Source organism: Artemia franciscana, chromosome 12, assembly GCF_032884065.1.
Source record: "Artemia franciscana chromosome 12, ASM3288406v1, whole genome shotgun sequence".
Lineage (NCBI taxonomy): Eukaryota > Metazoa > Arthropoda > Branchiopoda > Anostraca > Artemiidae > Artemia > Artemia franciscana.
Genome location: NC_088874.1, coordinates 4570504 through 4590034, shown reverse-complemented (window position 1 = coordinate 4590034; position 19531 = coordinate 4570504). Strand labels below are relative to the sequence as shown.

Below are 19531 nucleotides of genomic sequence, written 5' to 3'. Positions count from 1 at the left end.
AACTGGTAGCTGAAAATTAAGGTAAAATGTTGTTTTGTCAAAATTTCAATAGGTATAGACCTGTCAAGTTGGCAAATTTCAGGGCCCTCTAGAGGGAGAAGTAGTGGAGGTGGGTACTTTAAGATACCTTCCCAGGACATAATTTAGCCTGTAGACCCATCCTTGAAAGTTTCATTTTCCTAACCAAAACCCTTTCAAAGACAGCAAGAGGTCAATTAACTAGAATTTTACTGAAAATTTGTCATTTTTAAGAGCTTACTTAAATTTGAATTTGTGATAGCAGCAAATTTGACTTTATGGTACAAGCAATTATTCTATTTGTAAAGAGCATAAAAAAGGCATCAAGTGGTATGTTCACTTTAATGGTAAGTCAGTTATATGAACTGCTATAATTTTACCAGAGGTACTTTTAGGTAAGCCAATAAATTAATAATTTCAAGTGTTTGGTCTCAAATAATTATAATAAAAACCAAATTGATGCATAGCTTGGATTTTAGCTATTTATTGACATAGGCCATAACAATTCTTTTCAATTTCTATTTGGTAACAGGATGTGAGGGTTTAAGTTTTATGGCATTTTGCTCAATTGCATAGACCTACTGGACTTGTTCCTATGTCAATAATGGATTCTTGTAGGCTATATTTCCACTATGAGCTCTTCAACTAAAATTTTCCTAGTCAAAACAATTTAACTATTTTCTCTTGGAAGTCATTTTATTGGATTTAAGAAATAAGAATGACCACAGGAAATGCCTAGGCCTAGTATTACTCATTGTAGGGGGATGGGGTTTCCCATACTTAAGGAGGGTTATTCTACTATTTTGGGAAAAAATTACTTGGCTTTTTTCAAAACTTTCCCGCTCATGGTCTAGTATCGTCGTAGATTTCCTTTGTTTTGGAAGCATTCTACTTGAATAGGAAGACATGCTTTATCTAATCAAATTTCAGGTTTATTTCTCCAGCGTTGTCAATTTCGACATTTATAAAAGTTATAAAACGGCCGATCATGTCTTCGGCAGGTATATCTTCGTGAGAGAAACTGAACATTCATATAAAATATTTTTTTTTACATCAGAGATTTCTTTTTTGCTCAGAGTTACAGAGCAGTTAAAAATAAAAACCAAAACACTCCGACTTCTTGTACGAGCCAGGAGCTTCTGTTTATTCTAAACAAGAAAATTTTTTGCTAGGTATCCTATCAAAACTGAACTGTCTGAGTTCTGCTTGATTTTTATAAAAGGTATATCCTATCAAAAGGTCAAATATTGAGTATGGTATAGAAGTATATGGAGGATGTTGTAGAACAAGATCAGCAAAGTTGTTAAGCCTCCAAAATGTGGCAATAAAAATAGCCTTTGTTTTTCACAACCATACCTCAAGTCATAAAGCCCGGGCACTAACTGGTATAGCGTCAAAACAAGAAAGGAGGAACATGCTGGTAATCAAGTATTACACAAAAATGCAAGCAATTGGTCAAGTGCATGGGATTTTTTCAAAGACCTTGGGTAATCATTGTTGAATAGTAGCTGTAATACCCGCTATTGGATTCTTTTCACCGAGCTAGTTTCCAACTGAAATAATGATGCAATGGATTACATGTTACACGTTCAGCCTCCAAAATGGAAGTTCAATCCTATTCATGTATACACTGAGCTTATTATGGATAAGAGGTCAACTTTTCTCCCAATTCAGATTAAGGTAGTTTTCAGACAGAAAGTCATAAATAATTAGGCTGGTTTCCTACAAATCTATACAGATGGTTCTGTATAAGGGTTTAAAACTGCTTCAGCCGCAACTATCCCAAATAACTCTTTGTAAAAGGCCGCCAAATAGATCTTTTATCCTGACAGCTAAGATCTAAGCTATAATTGAGGAACTTAAAATAGTTAAAGCAAAGCATCCGCAATCAAAAAAGCGCATTGTCTTCTCAGATTCAAAGTCAGCTTTACAGTTGATTTCTAAAGTACACAATTCAGCACCTCACTCAACTCTACACTCGTTTTGGAGCCTTCTCTTTGACCTTCAATAGAGAAATACTATCATCTGGTTCCAAAACGTTCGAATTCATCAGAACATGTACTATTATGAAATTACTGATTTGTCGGCAAATTCTACATTTGCCGACAAATCGGTAAATGTACAGAATTTGTCGGCGTTCATTGAAATGGAGGCGTCCATTTCAATGAACGCCAGGTCTTTCATTCTACGTGTCACAACCTGACAGAGAATACCTAAAAAATAGTTTTTACCTTCTATTCTCATCTCTTCCTTTCGGAAAACAATTCGAGCCTCCAATCATTTTTGACTATTATATTGGACGGTAGCCTTTCCAATTTCTAATGGAATGAGCCCTTTCGGAAGTTTCTATGGCAAATTCTTCGATACGAAGTGCCTTGGTCTAAGAACAAAAAACAACACATTTATAAAAAGGACATTGGGCCCACATCGCTATTTACTTAAGCAGCATTATTGTGCTGCCTATGACAAAGAGTGGCTCTCTGATTTTAAGAAACGAAGAATATGAATAGAATAAAAGGGACAACCCACGCTACATATTTTGTTTAAAAGTGCATGAGACTTTACAACACACAATTTTTGAATGCTACAGTACAGTTTACCTGGCAGCAGATATAAAACGTACATTTGAAACTCTAAAGATAAACAAAGATATCGACGAGCTATTTAAAGCCAATTATATTGCAGCAGATGAAAGATACGTGCACAAAAGCTTAATTTATTTTCTTAAGAATAATAATTTTATTTGAAGAGAGTTAAGTGACGGCAGAAGAGGGTGACAGCAAGTAGGAAGAGCTGTATAGGTACCAACCGGCCTACAGGCCTTAAATTGCTGGGAACAGGCAACTCGAATGCTCTTACTTCCCAGAAACAATCCAATTCAATCGTTTCTTCTTTTCCTTATGTTCTGAATTATTGTATTTTTTATATGAAAATGAAGAGTATTATAATCCTTAACAATTGTAGCAAAAAAGAGCCTTTTTCTTTATACTGATTTTCGATGTATTAATTGCGTATTTAGAAGAACCGTCCTATAAGCTGAAATATTTCTGTTATAGATTCCAGGTGCTGTTTTTCAAAAGTAGAAGAAAAACGTATGGAGTATGGACCCCTCCTAAATGTCAAAATTTATATCCAGTTAAATAAAGATCGCGAAAATACATCTACCGAAACTTCGTTCCTGGTCAATAAAAGGTAGTGGTTTTATTGACTCATGCTTTATTTTTTTTTTTGGATTGTACCTTGAATAAAGAAGATAAAATATTAACAGGGTGCATACTGAAACCTCGATCCTGGTTTGTAAATGCAGGGGTTTTACTGGCAGGAAACAAAGACCAAAAACCTCATTCAGTGTCAATTAGTCCCAGCTACTTACAAGACAGCGAAATCTCAGTCGTATGTCGCAATAGGTTAGGCAGTAAGTGGATTATGATCTTTGTCTGGTAAAGAAAAAGACGCCAACATAAGAGATTCACGTGTCAGTTTCAAACTTCACAAATTACGTCAATTGGATGATTGATCTCAAGCAAAAAAAAATACATTAATGAAATGAAATGACGTGTCGAGCTTACAAAAGAATAGAGTCAAAAGAAAGTGAATGGGGTGTCCTACCATAAGCCATACGTCAAACCCATCGTGCCGAGAGGAAGTCCTAACCCTCCTTAGGATGGTCAACTATCTCGCCAAATACCTATCGAGTCTAAGACAACCACTCCGTGACCTAGCTAAAGCAGACCCATTGATCCGCTCTGAGGAATATACGCAAATACTCGTCGACCTGAGAAGCTCTATAGTGTCAAATGCCCCGTTTTTCAACAATCAGAGCAAGAATGGCAAACTCATTGTCGACGTCTCCATCCACGGGCTTGGTGTCCGGCTTGTTTCGGAAGGGAGGTTACAGCACCATGGGTTGAGATTACTCAGTAGGACGGATTCGAAATATCACAACTTGAAAAAGAGCTATACACCATTGTGTACAGCTATAAACACTTCCGCACCAATTTTTAGATTTATTACATTTACGTCACGACTGAGCACTGCCCTCTCAAAACCGTTGTAGCAAACCAGGCTCGCAAAGCCCCACCACGAGTGCAACAATTAATACTTCAGCTCCAGCCTTAGGACTGAGTCTTCCACACTAATTTTCACAGTCACTACGTTTACGTCGTGACTGACCACTGCCCTCTCAAAACCGTTGTAGCAAATCAGGCTCGCGAATCCCCACCACCAATGCAACGATTAATACTTCAGCTCCAGTCTTATGACTGAGTCTGAAGTTCTGACTAGGATCCGAAATCCCAGTCGCTGACTTTGTCACACCTCCATCTTAGCAATACAGATCCAAAACTGGAAAAAGATCTCGATATCTATTTACGCCACATGGTGCGAAACCTACCAGCCGGTGATCAGAAACTTGTGGAGATATGGACGGAAACAGCACAAGGTAAAACATTGAGTACCCTAGTCAAAATGATTCAAGAGGGTTGGCCGAGTATTATATTAGTGCCCAACCAACATCCTAGCCTATTGGAACGTCCAACACGAGCTGTCCTTCAGGAGTTACATGCAGCCCACATTGCAACCACGAAAACCAACAGCGAGCAAGAATGCTAATATACTGGCCAGGCCTCAGAACAGACAAGCACATTCCAAGCAATTCGAAGAAGCTGATGATCAACTACAGCACAGACACACTCCTGTTTCTTCGAAGTCAACAGACGAAGTCAACGACATCGTCCAATGCGATTGTAACGAAACTTAAGGCCCACTTTGCCCGGCACGGCATACCATCGTAGCTAACGTCTGACAATGGCCCTCAATTCACTTCTAGAGAATTCATCGGTTTTGCTAAATCCTGGAGTATATCACTGAGCACATTCAGCTCAGGGTATCTCAAATCCAATAAACTTGCCAAGAAGGCTTTGAAGATTATAAAAATATCCTGATTAAGGCAACGGAAAACAGAAAAGTCCCTTTCCTAGGTTTACTTGAATACCAAAGCACACCGGTCGATGGATTTGCATCTCCTGCTCAACTCCTTGTCCAGCCAACTAAGATCCATCACACCCTGCACCACACTTCACTTAAAGAAGAAGGTCTTCCCGACTGGACAGCTCACCCAGCAAAGAACTGAAATGCAGAATTGCCGATAAATTCACCACAACAAATTAGCCAAGGTTTTACATCAGCTTAGCCGTGGCGATGTGATCTACGTTCAGAAAACGCCGTAAGGACCGTGGAAATAGGCTGTTGTGCTTGCTCATGCCAAGCAGCCGGAATTGGGACAAGTACAGACGAATGAAGGGACGGATTCTGCGGAGGAACTGCAAACACCTATCAGATCACCCACATCAAAGGCCAAAAAGCACGAGTTTGGTCCACAAAGGACTTGAAGATGTCATACTGCCAGGGATGGCTGCCAAGCCATCACCCTCTCCATTGCAGGTGGACCATTTCATGTCCCTTTGGCCAATCCAGGATAGATATCAACCCCTAGCCCCCACCAGAGCACCCCTGCAACACCACCTCAGCAAGCTAGTGTCAACCTAACGACAGCACATATGAGATACGAATGACTTGCAAGAAAACCAAAAAAAAAAAAAAAAATGGAGATAGACTTTAAGAGAAGTGAGAGTGAAAAAACTTTTGTCACTTTTTTACTGATAAGAAGGAAGATGCATCATTTTTATTTTTGGTATGCAACATATTTATTTATTTTGTATGTAGCCAAGGTCAATAAACCATTCTAATAGACGAGCAGTAGTTTGTATATCTGATATATTCTGTATATTTAAGAATGTTACCCTTCACATTCTATTATTCTAGCTCAGAACCATTTAACTAGGCCTAAAAATCTTTGACTATATTTGAGGCACTAAATTTCTTCATCAATGAATAATATTAAGCATCTTTCATAGTTTCTAGTAATAAACTGTGAGTTGACAAACCTTGTACTTTTAACAGTAAAATATATATAATGAATAAATATCAATATTACCCCCAGGCAATTACATTCAACTTTCACACAAAACGGAAATTTTATATTCACAGTGTTGACGGTGTAGCGGAACCTACAGTCACCCATAACAATCTAGATCTGAAAATGCTATAAAGTATTGTTCTGTTATATATTTTGATTTAATATTGTTGTTTATTTTTCTTTGAAAAATTTCTTTTTTGAAACGGAATAAATCGGCGGAACTCCGTGTTTGTGGTATGAGCACTACCTATAATTCATTATCTGCTCATAAATTTATTTTTTAGAGAGAATTTATTTGAATAGACAAATCTCTAATTGTAAGTTCCTAAATTTGTTTTCATGATTATATTCCTATTCCTACTGATGATAGCATGCTATTCCATGGATATGTGGAATATTTACATTCCATGTGGAATATTCCAGTGAATATCCACCAATCTTTTTTGTCAACCCACCTCCCTCTCATCCAATGTTTAATGACTTCCTAGCTCCTACAATTCTCTCAAAGTAGCCTATGACGTCTTCAAAGGTCTCCTTGATTGCTCCCATTCTGCCATCCCTCTCTACAACTTTATACCTTTAAAAATTTCAAAATATGACAAACATTCTTAACATAATTGAAAACAAAGCCTTCTACTCAACTTTACCTTGTCCATTGAACTTCTTCACTCCAATGTTTCAAACTGTTTCTTCAAGAATAAATGTACCATGATCTAGGCCTTCTTTGTGACATTTTGTCACTCTTAACTACCAAACTTATCATTTAGGCCTATTAACATTATGTCCTGAACTTGGCTTGAATAATCAACTCTAAAAATTTTGAATCACTGTCAGTGTACTCGCTTTTTCTTTTTCTTACAGTTTTCAAGTCAAATAGATGACTTAATTTTAGACAAAGGAACCAATGGAACAATTCTCTTACTAGGCCCTAGACCTCTTCCCAAGTAGGCTAATATTTCTTAATTTTTCTTATAGACATGTTCTTAATTTTTCTTTATAGGCCAAATGTGTTTATTCAGTCACCTAAAAATATTTCCTTTCACCTCTTTTTTGCATCTATCATTGCTATTTCCCTATTGTCCTCTGTTTAGGCCAATCAAAATCATCATTAACAAGTTTTCTTGACTTAATGTTTCTATTGGTAAGTCTAAGTAACTACTTTTTTCTAAAAATGCTTTTGCCAATGAAAAATAGGCTACTTAGCCTAGTATATAATTTGATGAGCATTAAATGTTTTGATTTAGAACCCTTTTGAACTAAATGGGCAGCTTGCTGTGTTTCTAAGCTAAAATTATTCCTCCACTTCAGTTTTACCCCTTCAGCCTAAAACACTCAGTGAATCAAAATCAGTACCAGTTCCAATTTAGGCCTATTATTGCTCTTATAAAAGAATACTATAAAATTTTGGAAACAAACTTTTAAATAGTAAAGTTCTAGAGTAGATACAATTGAGAAACAAAAAATTAGCAAAATAATTTTTACTTCACAATATCCAGAAAAGCTAATGCATTTTAACTACAGCTCAACTATAAGTCTGCCTTACCCCCTCCCTGCCTATTGTGCAAGTATGTAGCCCAGATTATGTATTTTCTATATATTCTGCCAATGTGTCTCTCTTGCTTTAACCCATAAATTAAATTAACTGTGACAGAAAAAGTAAAACAAGAGTGATAGATAGCCAAATTAAAGAAAAGGTATACAGTTTATTTTTTTGTACACTGGGGGGAGGGGTAAGGAATAGTAAAGCTTTAGATAAAATGCAGGTACTTGTATATTAGGGTAAGACGACTGGTACTGGGACACTTTGATCACTCTGCCTAATCTGGGACATAATCTTTGATTAGATTACAAAATGTCCAATACTGGGACAAAAGACTTTAATCTTGGACACCCAATCTATACATTTTTCTGGGTTGCTTCCAAAAAACCTGTTGTCTTTTGTCCCAGTGTTGGACATGTTGCAATCCAACAAAAGATTCTGTCCCAGAATAGGCATAGTGATTGAAGTGTTCCAGTACTGGTTGTCTTACCCTACTATGTATTCTTGTCTATACTATCAGCAAACCATGTATTTACATGCAAGTTTACTTTTTTCAAGCATGGCTTGTTGTTACACTTCCAAAAATGTTCCATCTTGTAAGAGTATGAAGTCATGTTGTGTCCATTGACATACTGTTTTGTTGTGGGCAACAACCCCTTATCCTTGAAAAATATGATTGCCTCTTTTTCAGTCTTTGGCAAATCCTAAATCTTCAATTTAAAATCCATGTTCAGACACTATCTTCTATCACTATGCATAGCAAATTAAATTGAGTCTTGTCTTTGTTGCTATGAAGCCATATTTTCTCAGCAAAATTTCTGAGAGTGTTTTGAATAATGAGCAAGTGCCAAATATTTAATTAAAATATACCTACATTGTAGTTTGTTTTGCAAAAAAAACCTCATTTGCAAAAAAACTCCTCTTATTGAGTGTGTTCTGAATAATATACAAGTACAAAAATGTATTAATCACATTTATTCTGCATATTAAGAAGTAAAAAGTATTAAGATGTATATTAAGAAGTATTTTGCTTATCAAGTATTGTTTTCTTTTCCTCAATAGTTCTTTCCTTTTTAATTGCCCTAGCCTCAGTAAATCAGTACCCCCATGTTTCCTTCTGAATAGCCCCTTACTCTGGACCCTTCCCTTAAAAATTCTAAAATAGACTTGTATTTATTTTATCTCTAAAAGCACTTTGCTTTAACTTTACAGATCTTAGGTTACATTTGTTGCTTTTACAAAGAATATCAAAGAAAAAGGATTGTAATTTTAGGCAGGATAGGATTTTCCAAAAGGCCCAGGTCTAAGGGTGCCCAATGTCATGGGGTGCAATAAATTATCACTGAGTGATCTTTTTCTTAAAAAAAAAAAACTGGACTGGTGTGACTTATTATCAAAGTACCAGGTTTTGTCCTCTGCTGGGCTGCCTATTCACATAAAAGAGATTTCAAAACAACACAGGAATTCTGTGGCCACTTGTAAACTGTCAGATGTCTCCCAAGAATGGCAGCTGAGAGTTTGGTATCACTTCTCTTTCATTACCTTTTACTTCCCAGTCATGTTCTGTTCAGTGCTTCCACTAGCTCTGAATTATGTTTCTTTGCCCCAAAAATCAGGCAAAAACAAAGCAGCAAAAACACGCAAGAGTGGAAGCATCAAAGCTTTAAATCTAGCCTTACATATAGACCAACCACAGAAAGTAATATATTAATTCTGAAATATAGAGTGTAGTAATTGCCCTCACTACCGTCAACTCACTACCACTATCAAGTAGCAGGTTTATCCTATTGTTTGGAAGTAGAGTTCATGTCGATTTGATTTGCTTTTTAATTCTGTCTAAATTTATAGTAGTTACCTTAATTTACCAACATTGTGGCTATTCTTTTGCTTAACAAATGTTTTTTTTGGTAGTACTGGCAATAGAGAATTTATGAATGTCTAGATGTTGGCTGTCTTTTGTCTAGAGTTCCTGGTTGTAAGTTCCTATTACTTTAAGATTGCTATCACAATATGAAGTAAGTATATTATAGACATTTAGCTCTGAAGGTTTTGCATTTAGGCTCTTATAGGTTTGTGATAGTAAGATATTGACTTCAATGATGTCAGAGTTGACATCAGATATTGACAGTGTCGAGATATTGACAGTGTCAAGATATTGACAGTGTTGATGTCAGAGTTTTTATAGATGTATTGCTCATCTAATCTGATAGAAGTAGTAATATTGTATTTAGCAGTTATGTTCTTACCTATATAGAATTCTAAAGTTGCTGTTTAGTCTTGAATGCCCATCAGTTTATGATGCAGGTTTTCCCTACTCGCACTTTCAAAGTGGTTTAATCTACAATGTTTGATTGTTTCCCTTTTGCAGGTAATGTGTTTGCTACTATATAGACTGCTATAGGAGCAGCAATTTAATCTCCAGTCCATTTAATCTCCTTTAGTCTTTTGACTTATGCTTCAGTTTACTAATTAAATGCATCCACTTCTGGTTTGATTGTCTGGTTTGCTTCATAATGCTTGGTTCCAAGTTGTTCTTGTGTTTGCTGGAATGTCCATAGACTGTTTTATTCTATGCTAGACTCTGTTTTTTTTTTTTTAACAAGAACTGTTTTTCTGGCTTATCTTCTTTCCACTGTAAAATAAACTGATCTCTCACCAACTCATCCTGCTGATCATAGCTATGATTCTTTGAAATTTTTTGAGATTAGCAATATACTGCTCAGTGGTTCCAAGCTTTGTTTTAAGGATTTAAAGCAGGCTTGTTATGCTGTTTGAGTAGTGGTAAGCACTCATTAGTACCACAGGTCATTCAGCAAAGCTGTTTTGCAAGTATGCCAAGACAAGAAAAGAAACAACTTCTACAATTGAATCATAGATCTGTGGAGCAGCCTAAGCAAGAGGACAGAGGGACCTATAGCAATCAATAGCTTCAAATAAAATCTCAATGGGGACTGGACAACAATATCATGGTTCACTTGGTGGGATGCAGCAGATTTCCAGCAGCCCCATCATTGCTAACTGGAGTACATTGGATTTGTCCATATTGATAGCAAGCATGATTTAAGGTAATTAGAACACTGGAGTTTCACTCCAGATGTCTTTGCCTTTTTTCTCCTATCCATGTGAGAAGATAGGAATGATTCACTGCATTAGTGTTTTAGTATAAAGGGCCATGAAAATTTGCTCTGCATCTTTCTTTGTATAACCTTGCTCTGGCATCCTTCAAGTTGGACTGGTTCTAGTCAGTGATTAGATAGAGTACAGATTTGTTGAGCAGAATTCCTCCACTTAATTTCTATTTCAAACCAAAGCATCTATAACATAAATGATAAATGTGCAGGAGTCAAAGAAAGAATTTAAAGCAGACTTGGCATGCTGTTTGAATAGGCTTGAGCACTCGTTAGAACACTGTGGTTCCACCTGTAATGACAAAGGGACTGAAGATGTCTCTGCTTCTTTTCTCCTATCTGTATGAGGGCCATCAAAATTTGCTCTGCATATTTGTATAACCTTGCTCTGGCATTCTTCAAGTTGGGCTGGTTCTAGTCAACGATTAGACAGATTACAGATTTGTTGGACAGATATCTATAACATGAATGAAGAAACCCCATATAGCAATATTGAATTGAATTAAACTCTATGTAAAAGTACAATGCACTATTTAACTAGTATGGTTTTGAAGTTTGGGTGCTCCAAAAGATAGAGAAGGATTCACTAGATGTTTTTCAGAGAAGCTGTCTACAGGCAGTTTTTGGGTATCTGTCTATTGTTGAAATAACTAGAACATATTCTATGGATGAAGGATGGCAGATTACCACAGGTTGTCCTTGTCAGCCAACCAACTAGGGTCAAGCTGAAAGTAGTTTGACACCAAATGGGGTGGAAGGATGTTTTGAAGAAAGATTTCAGGGAAACAGCAAATTCTTTGTAGGGTGTAAAGAGGGAGGCTTTAAATAGACTGGAATGAAGGAGCAGCATACATGGTTCTGCTGGCCTCAGGCAACTTGGTGTTGTTGTGTGTTGTTAGTAGTAGGCCTTCTAATAAAAATATTTGGGCCAATTTATAAATAACCTTAATAAGGATTTTAAAATTTCTAGGTCAAACCTAGTAAAATTAAGCATAGATAAAAGAAAAATGATTACAGACAATTGTGCTGTGGAAATGTGCAAAAAGGGGCCATTTTAGATATTTGCTTATTATAAGTATTGAAACCAACTGTTGAAATACCATAGAATTTTAGTTTTTGTGCTTCTGTAGTCTAGCTTGTGCTAGAGTACTACTACACTAGCTTGTGCTAGACTGTTTGTGCTAGCTGTATAACTTTTTATCACTATTTTTCAAAAGGGCCCTTTATGGTAGGTTCTTAAAGCCCAGGACTTAGTATAGCTCCAGGAAGATTTTCTATGAATGGTTGGTGATGTAAGTTTTTCAGACTTAAAAGTCCAAGGCTCAAGCTTTCTTTGACATAGTTAGGAATGTTCATGGAGCCTCAGGGGATATCCACACTTCCTACTAGATGTCTTAAGGCCATTTTGATGAAGACATAATTCAAAGACACAACTGCAGCACCAATTATGTACACTGTTCAGTAGATCTGGAGCTATCACATTGTTCAACTTTGAGCAAAAAATATTTAGTTATGAATCAGAGTCAAGACTAAGGAATTCTTTTTGGAACTTGGAAAATGGAAGCCTGAAACAACAGTTTTTCTATCTGTAGGCTAGCATGAATCTGATAGAAGATATAAAGACACATTATTAATAGAAAATAGTTAGGAGCGAATTATTAGTGTTGGTACAAATATCTCAAATGAATTTCTTGCCATTTTGATTTGTGACTTGTGAAATACAAGCCCAATGTCATTAATAAAAATTGGCTTTTACATTGACGGTTGCACCTATGCTGTGTATAGGGTATTACTTTTGCCTTTTTACCTCGTTTACTTTCGCCACTGGCATGGAAATCATTTTCTGTCCTTTCTTTTATTTCATTTAGGTGGTTGGGCGTCATTGTAAATAAAATTTTGCTCCTAAATATGGGGTGAATGATGTTTTTGCTATAGTTTTCTTTTAAGCTGGTTCAGAAAGCTGATAAATCTTAAATGTACCAATCCAACTTACAAAATCCGAACGAATTTTGATCCTCAAAATTTGGAATGAACAATGTTTTCTAAAATCTAAGGTGATTTAGAAAATAGGAAAACCCTAAACATACCAATCTAACTTAAATATTCCAAAAGCATTTTACCCCCACATTTGGTGTAAGTGATTTTTATTATAGTTGCCATCTAAGCCAAGAGCTTTAGAATTTAAGGAATAATGAACTGCCCCATTCCATTATCATGAAAATAGAGATATTGTTTACAATTAGTGATTTCTTTTTTTCCTTTTACCAATATGTTTTGCTCTGATAAGTACTTTTTTGCTGTAAATACTTCCTTGTTGAAAAAAATAAATAGGTATCTTCTAGCCTCTAAGGTGACCAGAGAAAGCCTTTCATTTATCATTGTTGTTGTGTTTAATATATAAATAGTAGGCCTATTCTAGCGAAAATTCGAATTTAGTTTTTAATACCCTTTTCTTATTCACTTTAAGGTTACAATGCTAAGTTCCGAAAATCTGACAGTACTTTTTTGAAATTTCTTGATAACTAACTGTAAATAGTGCAATTGTGTAAATTTCCTAAAGCAAGAAAAAAGAAATATGCCTAAGAAGCTGTCATTACAAAGCTGTTTAGTGAAATAGCATACCATTGATTTTGTGTTACGTATGGATGAATCAGAAAACATGGAAGACAAAAGTGAACATACCTCCAGTGAAGTGGAATGTATAATAGACCATGAATTAAATAATGATGAAACCAGTTTCCCAGGGAACAAAGATTCATTAATGACCAACCCCACAGACAATTGTGAAAAATCGATTTCTGGTGCTTCTCTCACTGATGACAGAAGATCAGTCATTGAAGAAATCATGAATGGTATTATAAACGAATGTACTACCCACCTGAGCAGCAATGGAGTATCTCAAGATGCAGTCCCAGACAGACCACCAAGAAATCGTGAAATGTCACCAGCTCCACCTCTTCCACCAAGTAAGTCATTTATATCTGGTCTAACCCCATTTGCTGTACTGGTTAATTCCATTTATGTTCTTCCTCAAATAACTCATTATGCCATTTCGAGGCTAATGACAATGCAATCAAGCATTCTTAACTAATGCGTCATACCTAGTACCAAGGATTTTGGTTTTGTGGGATGAGTGTCTATTATAAATAAGGTCTATAAGATTTGTCACAACTAAAATAATAAAGAAATTGTATTTGGAACACAATTTTTCACTTTTCAGTGTTGGAAGAGTTAAAACGTCTTAAATAGTCCAGTGTATGGCCTTGCTTTATGTTTACAAACATCTGAGAATTCCGTGGAAATAAATTAAGTGGTGTATAATATATTTTATTTTATTATTTGTTTATTGTTTATGGTCTTGTTTGTTGTTTTTCAACGCAGCATTTCAAACAGTTCGATGGTAACAAACTGTAAGTAAGTAGCAATGCAGCTCCATAGGAACCAAAATTCTAAAAAACTGAATTTTGATATCAATAGATATATGAAAAGAATTGGCTGATTAGGCCTATGCTTGTTCCAAATTTTTAAGATTCATTAAGTTTAGTGTTACTGGCAAAGACTACAAGCCTGAGAAAATTTACCTGATTTTCAAAAAAGGGGGGAGACACCCCCTACAAGTAAAAGAATCTTAATGGAAATCAAACCATCTGGTTTAAGATATCAGAAAACCCTTCTGAAGAGGTTTCAAGCTCTTATCTGCAAAAATGTGGAATTTGGCATTTTTGCAAGAAGAAAGATCATGGATGCGTGTTTACTTATTTATTTTTTATTTTTCCCAAGGGTTATCATATCAAACCAATGGTGTTAGAGCATACGGAGAAGGCTCATTCGAACGGAAATTAAAAGTTACAGTGCCCTTTTAAAGTGACTTAAAAGGCTGGAGGGCAACTAGGCACCTCCCACACCCCTTTTCCCCTTAAAATCGTCTGATGAAAATTTGGAGATATCCATTTAGTTCAGCATAGCTGAAAGACCCAATAACTATTCCTTTGGAGATAGCATGACTCCAACAGTTCCTGGGGAAAGTTATTATTGCCCATCATTTTTGTATATTATTTGTTATTGGGAGGTTTGCACACATTTTTTTTTGGGGGGAGGGTCGTTGTGGTGGTTAATTTTCTGCCGGGGGGATTTTCCATGGGGCAGGAATTTTTCGGAGGTGAACTTTTGAGGGGAACTTTTCGTTGGGTGGAGGAGATTTGCCAAAACTCCTGTACGAAATTCTTTTAATTTGTCTTACGTTCCGGGTCTGGACGTATAGACCCATGCGAAACCAGATGCCCAAGTACTACTACCGATTCCGCTAAAAATTTACACTTCGATGGTCTAAGACGGAGGTTAGCTTCACGAACCTTTGCAAAAACTAGTTCTAAAACATTTAAATGGCGTTCGGTATTTTCCGTATGAGATATGAGACCGTCTAAAAAGCATTCTAAGGTCTTATGCCAAATACTTTTGAAAACCCTGTCCATTAGCCTCTGGAAAGTAGATGGCATATTACACAATCCAAATGGTGCTCGTTTGAATCGAAAAAGACCAAAAGGTGTGAAAAATCCTGTTTATTTGTTTATTGTTTATGGTCTTGTTTGTTGTTTTTCAACGCAGTATTTCAAACAGTTCGATGGTAACAAACTGTAAGTAAGTAGCAATGCAGCTCCATAGGTTGGAGCAAAAAAACAACAGGTGCTAATATAAATGAATTAATTAAATCTCAAAACGAGTAAAGCTGAAGTTGAATATGCAAATCCAGCTTAAAACAAACAAAATCTCTACAAAAAAGAGTTTGGGTTTTGCCTCCTTCTTTCACTGTAAAATTCTAAAACCTACTGCGTCATTGGCGCTTTACTGAAAACTGTATGTTTTCAGAAAGCTAACGAAAGCTTATATGCCGCTGCGGCATAATTTACAACCTTTTTCATGGCTCTGGGGGGAGAGGATATGCTGACATGGAGTTTTTGTTGTCTTGTCGTTGGACTATTTTAAACAAACTGACTATAAGTTTTCGTTTGGTGCAGTTGGGGAAAAGAGGTTGTTTATGTCAGGGGGAAGGGATAGATGCCATTCGTTAACTTTAGACTCATCAAAAGGTAACTACAACTTTCAATTTTCAATCAAATGAGCCACCTTCGAAGTTTATAAGACCACCCCTTACATGAAAACCTTATACGCCTCAGGAGCATAACTTAAAACTCGCCCCTGGACTCGGGTTGTTTTGTCGGCCCGAAGTTTTTGTTATTTGATGATTGAACCATTAAAAAAAATAGCTATCTCACAATTGGTATCGGAGGGGTTTGGGGATAAATGCTAGGGGGGGGGCTATTTGCCCTCGGATCTCTTTTGACTCTTAAAAAGTGAACTACAACTGTCGATTTTCATTTAAATGAGCCCCTCTCTGAAGTTTATACGAGTATCTCTTCCACAAGAACCATATATGCCCCCAGAGCATAACTTGCAACGGCTACCCCCGGGCCATGAGGGGTTATTTCGGCACCGGAGTTTTTGTCGTCTGACCTTTGAACTATTTTTAAAAAAATGCCTATCTCAAAATTTACATCAGGTGAGCTTGGGGAAAAGGGGCGTGGGGGGCTAGTTGCCCTCCGATATCTTTTGACTCTTAAAAATTGAACTAGAACTTTAAATTTCCATTTAAATGAACCCTCTCTGAAGTTTATACGAGCATCCCTTCCATAAGAACCATATATGCTCCCAGAACATAACTTACAACGCCTACCCCCGAGCCTTGGGTGGTTGCGTCGACACCTGAATTTTCTTATCAGTACTTCGAACTATTTTTAATAAAATGGCTATCTCAAAATTGTTATCGGATGGATTTGGGGGGAAAACGGCGTAAGTAAAACAGTTCCAAATAGGGATGCTGATAGTTTTACTGCTGATGATGAACACAGTATATGTGTTCGAAATATCCAGTTAAATAATTTTATATCTCTTCACCGTCAAAAGCAAGGTTTCATCCCTATTTTGAACTGTTTTACTTTCGTCATGGAAAGGCAGTGTGGTCTTCGAAGTTATCTATATAAAAAGGGCGTGGAGGGGCTAGTTGCCCTCGGATCTCTTTTGACTCTTAAAAAGTGCGCAGGGACTTTCAATTTCCAATCAAATGAGGCCTCTCAAGTTTATTTGAGCATCCCTTTTATAAGAACCATATACACCCCCAGGACATAATTAACAACGCCTGCCCCCGGGCCCTGGGGGCGTTATCGACACCGGAGTTTTTGTTATCTGACCTTTGAACTATATAAAAAATGGCTATCTCAAAATTTTTATTGGTTTCGGGCTAGTTACCCTCGGATCTCTTTTGACTCTTAAAAAGTGAACTCGAACTTTCAATCTCCAATCAAACGAGCCCTTTCTGAAGTTTATACGAGCATCCCTTTTATAAGAACCATATATGCCCCTAGGGAATAACCTACAACGCCTGCCCCCGGGCCATGGGGTTTTGTGTCTACACCCGAGTTTTTGTTATCTGACCTTTGAACTATTTTTAATAATATGGCTATTTCAAAAATTTTCCGATGCATTTGGGTAAATTGAGGTGTGGGGGGAGGGGCTAGTTGCCCTGCGATTTATTTCGACTCTCAAAAATTGAACTAGAACTTTCAATTTCCAATCAAATGAGCCCTCTCTTCGATTTTACGAGCATTCCTTTCATAAGAACCGTATATGCCCCCAGGGCATAACTTACTACCCTCGGGCCCTGTGGGGCTGTGTCGACCCCAGATTTTTTATATATGATCCTTGAACCATTAAAAAACGCTATCTCAAAGTTCTTATTGGATGGGCTGTAGGAAAAAAGGGTGTAAAGGGGGGCTAGTTGCCCTCCGATCTCTTTTGACTCTTAAAAAGGGCACTAGAACTTCCGATATCCAATCAAATGAGCCCTCTCCGAAATGCAACAACCTCTCCCATATGAAGTGCCTCTGGGACAAAAATAAATAGTAACAATAAAACATTGGAGCTGTATGGCCTTACTATAGGCAATGCAAGAGCGTTGCTTCTGAAATCAGGGTTGACAAAACATTAGTGTTCTATAGCTAAGGAGTAGTGAATGAGTAGCGAGTGGATAATATTTGTTATTGGGAAGTACACTAACTTTTTTTGGTGGGGGGAGACTTCGTCCTTAGGGTGGGTTTCCATGGGGAGAATTTTCCATGGGGAGGTAAATTTTTCAGGGCGAATTTTCAGGGAAAATTTTTCAGTGGGGGGGGGGGGGGGTAGGGATTGGAAAAAAAATACTATAAGAAATTAATTTTATTTGTCTTACTTTCTCTTTGTCAACTCAATTTTGCATGTGGAGATGTTCTAGGGGAAATTTTTCAGTGGATTTGGGATTTTCGGGTAAAAAAAAATCTACGGAAGGGGGATTTCCAGAATGATCAGAAAAAACTATTAGAAATTAGTGTATTTCAAATGAAAGAATGCTAAGTAGAATTTTTCAGGCTGAATCTTCTGCAGCAAATTTCAGGGGGGGGGGAATTGTATTTTACATGAAAGGAAGTTTCCACGGAGGAGTTTCCCATGAGGGGGGAATTTTTTATGGAGCCAGATTTACCGGCATTTTTTTGAAAAACGATCATAAATTAAATAAACAAGTTTTTCAGTTGAAAGTAAGGAGCAACACTGAACCTCAAAACGAACAGAAATGATTCCGTGTGTGAAGGGCTCCCCTCCTCTCCTCAATACCTTGCTCTTTACGCTAATTTTTGACTGTTTGTCCCGATTTTTTTCAATAACGACTCTTGACACACAACAGCTGTTTATTTAGAATAGGATTTTTTTTTTAAGTGCTAAAAACTTCAACGTGAAGAGCAAGAAATTGAGGAGGGGGGCAACAATACGGAATAATGTTTTTTCTTATTTAACCAGCAGTTATAATTCTGAGTAATTTGAAGTCTGAATTATTCTCTAATGTTGCTTTGAGGTGCTATCCGTTTTTTTACAGGTACTTATACTATCAACTGGATATCGTCACTTTTAATCGTGCGAATAAGAGTTAAAAAAAACCAAAACAAACAGAAAAAAACAAGAGCTAAGAGCTCATATGGCACTTGTGAAGAGGTCGGAAGAGCCATTCTACGACATTTATAAACGTTTTCCAAGATTTCCGGTTTCCCCCTCCAACTCCCCCCAATGTCAACAGATCTGATCGTGATTTGACATACGAAATCTGAGGCATGAGTTCCTTCTAAATATCAAATTTCATTAAGATCCGGTCACCCGTTCTTAAGTTAAAAATACCACAATTGTTTGTAATTTTCCCAAATTAGCAACCCCCAGCTCCCCCAAAGAGAACGGATCCGTACCAATTATGTCAATCTCGTATCTATAACTTGTGCTTATTCCATTCATCAAGTTTCATACCGATCTCTCCACTCTAAGCGTTTTCCAAGATTTCCGGTTTCCAAGATTTCTGTTTCCCCCCCTCCAACCCTCTATGTCCCCGGATCCGATTCGAATTGAAAATGGAGCATCTGATACATAAGATTCTTCTATATATCGAGTTTCATTAAGATCCGATCACCCATTCGTAAGATACCTTGATTTTCACGTTTTCCAAGATCTCTGGTTTCCCCCTCCAGCTCCCTTCAATGTCACCGGATCTGGTCGGGATTTAAAATGAGAGTTCTAAAGATCCTTCTAGATCAAATTTCATTAAGATCTGATCACCTGTTCGTAAGTTACAAATACCTCATTTTTTCTAATTTTTCCGAATTACTCCCCCTCCCCCCCAACTCCACCAAAGAGGGCGGATCCTTTCCGGCTATGTCAGTTACCTATCTTGGACTTGTGCTTATTCTTTCCACCAAGTTTCATCCTGATCTCTCCACTTTAAGCGTTTTCCAAGATTTC

The 19531-nt window shown here is 37.0% G+C and overlaps 2 protein-coding genes across 4 annotated transcripts in view; one reads left to right on the top strand and one right to left on the bottom strand.

Moving 5' to 3' along the window:
* Positions 1-960, bottom strand: part of LOC136033602 (huntingtin-interacting protein 1-like) — a 166042-nt gene extending 165082 nt beyond the window's left edge. For all 3 annotated transcript variants that reach the window (XM_065714382.1, XM_065714385.1, XM_065714383.1), the window contains exon 1: positions 837-960. In XM_065714382.1, the coding sequence (XP_065570454.1) occupies positions 837-926 (90 nt within the window). In that variant the 5' untranslated portion in view covers positions 927-960. The remainder of the gene's footprint in view (positions 1-836) is intronic.
* Positions 961-6213: 5253 nt separating this feature from the next.
* LOC136033601 (rab GTPase-binding effector protein 1-like) overlaps positions 6214-19531 on the top strand; it is a 119329-nt gene continuing 106011 nt past the window's right edge. The window contains exons 1-2 of the mRNA XM_065714381.1: positions 6214-6312; positions 13131-13629. Coding sequence (XP_065570453.1) covers positions 13305-13629 — 325 coding nt within the window. The 5' untranslated portion in view covers positions 6214-6312; positions 13131-13304. The remainder of the gene's footprint in view (positions 6313-13130; positions 13630-19531) is intronic.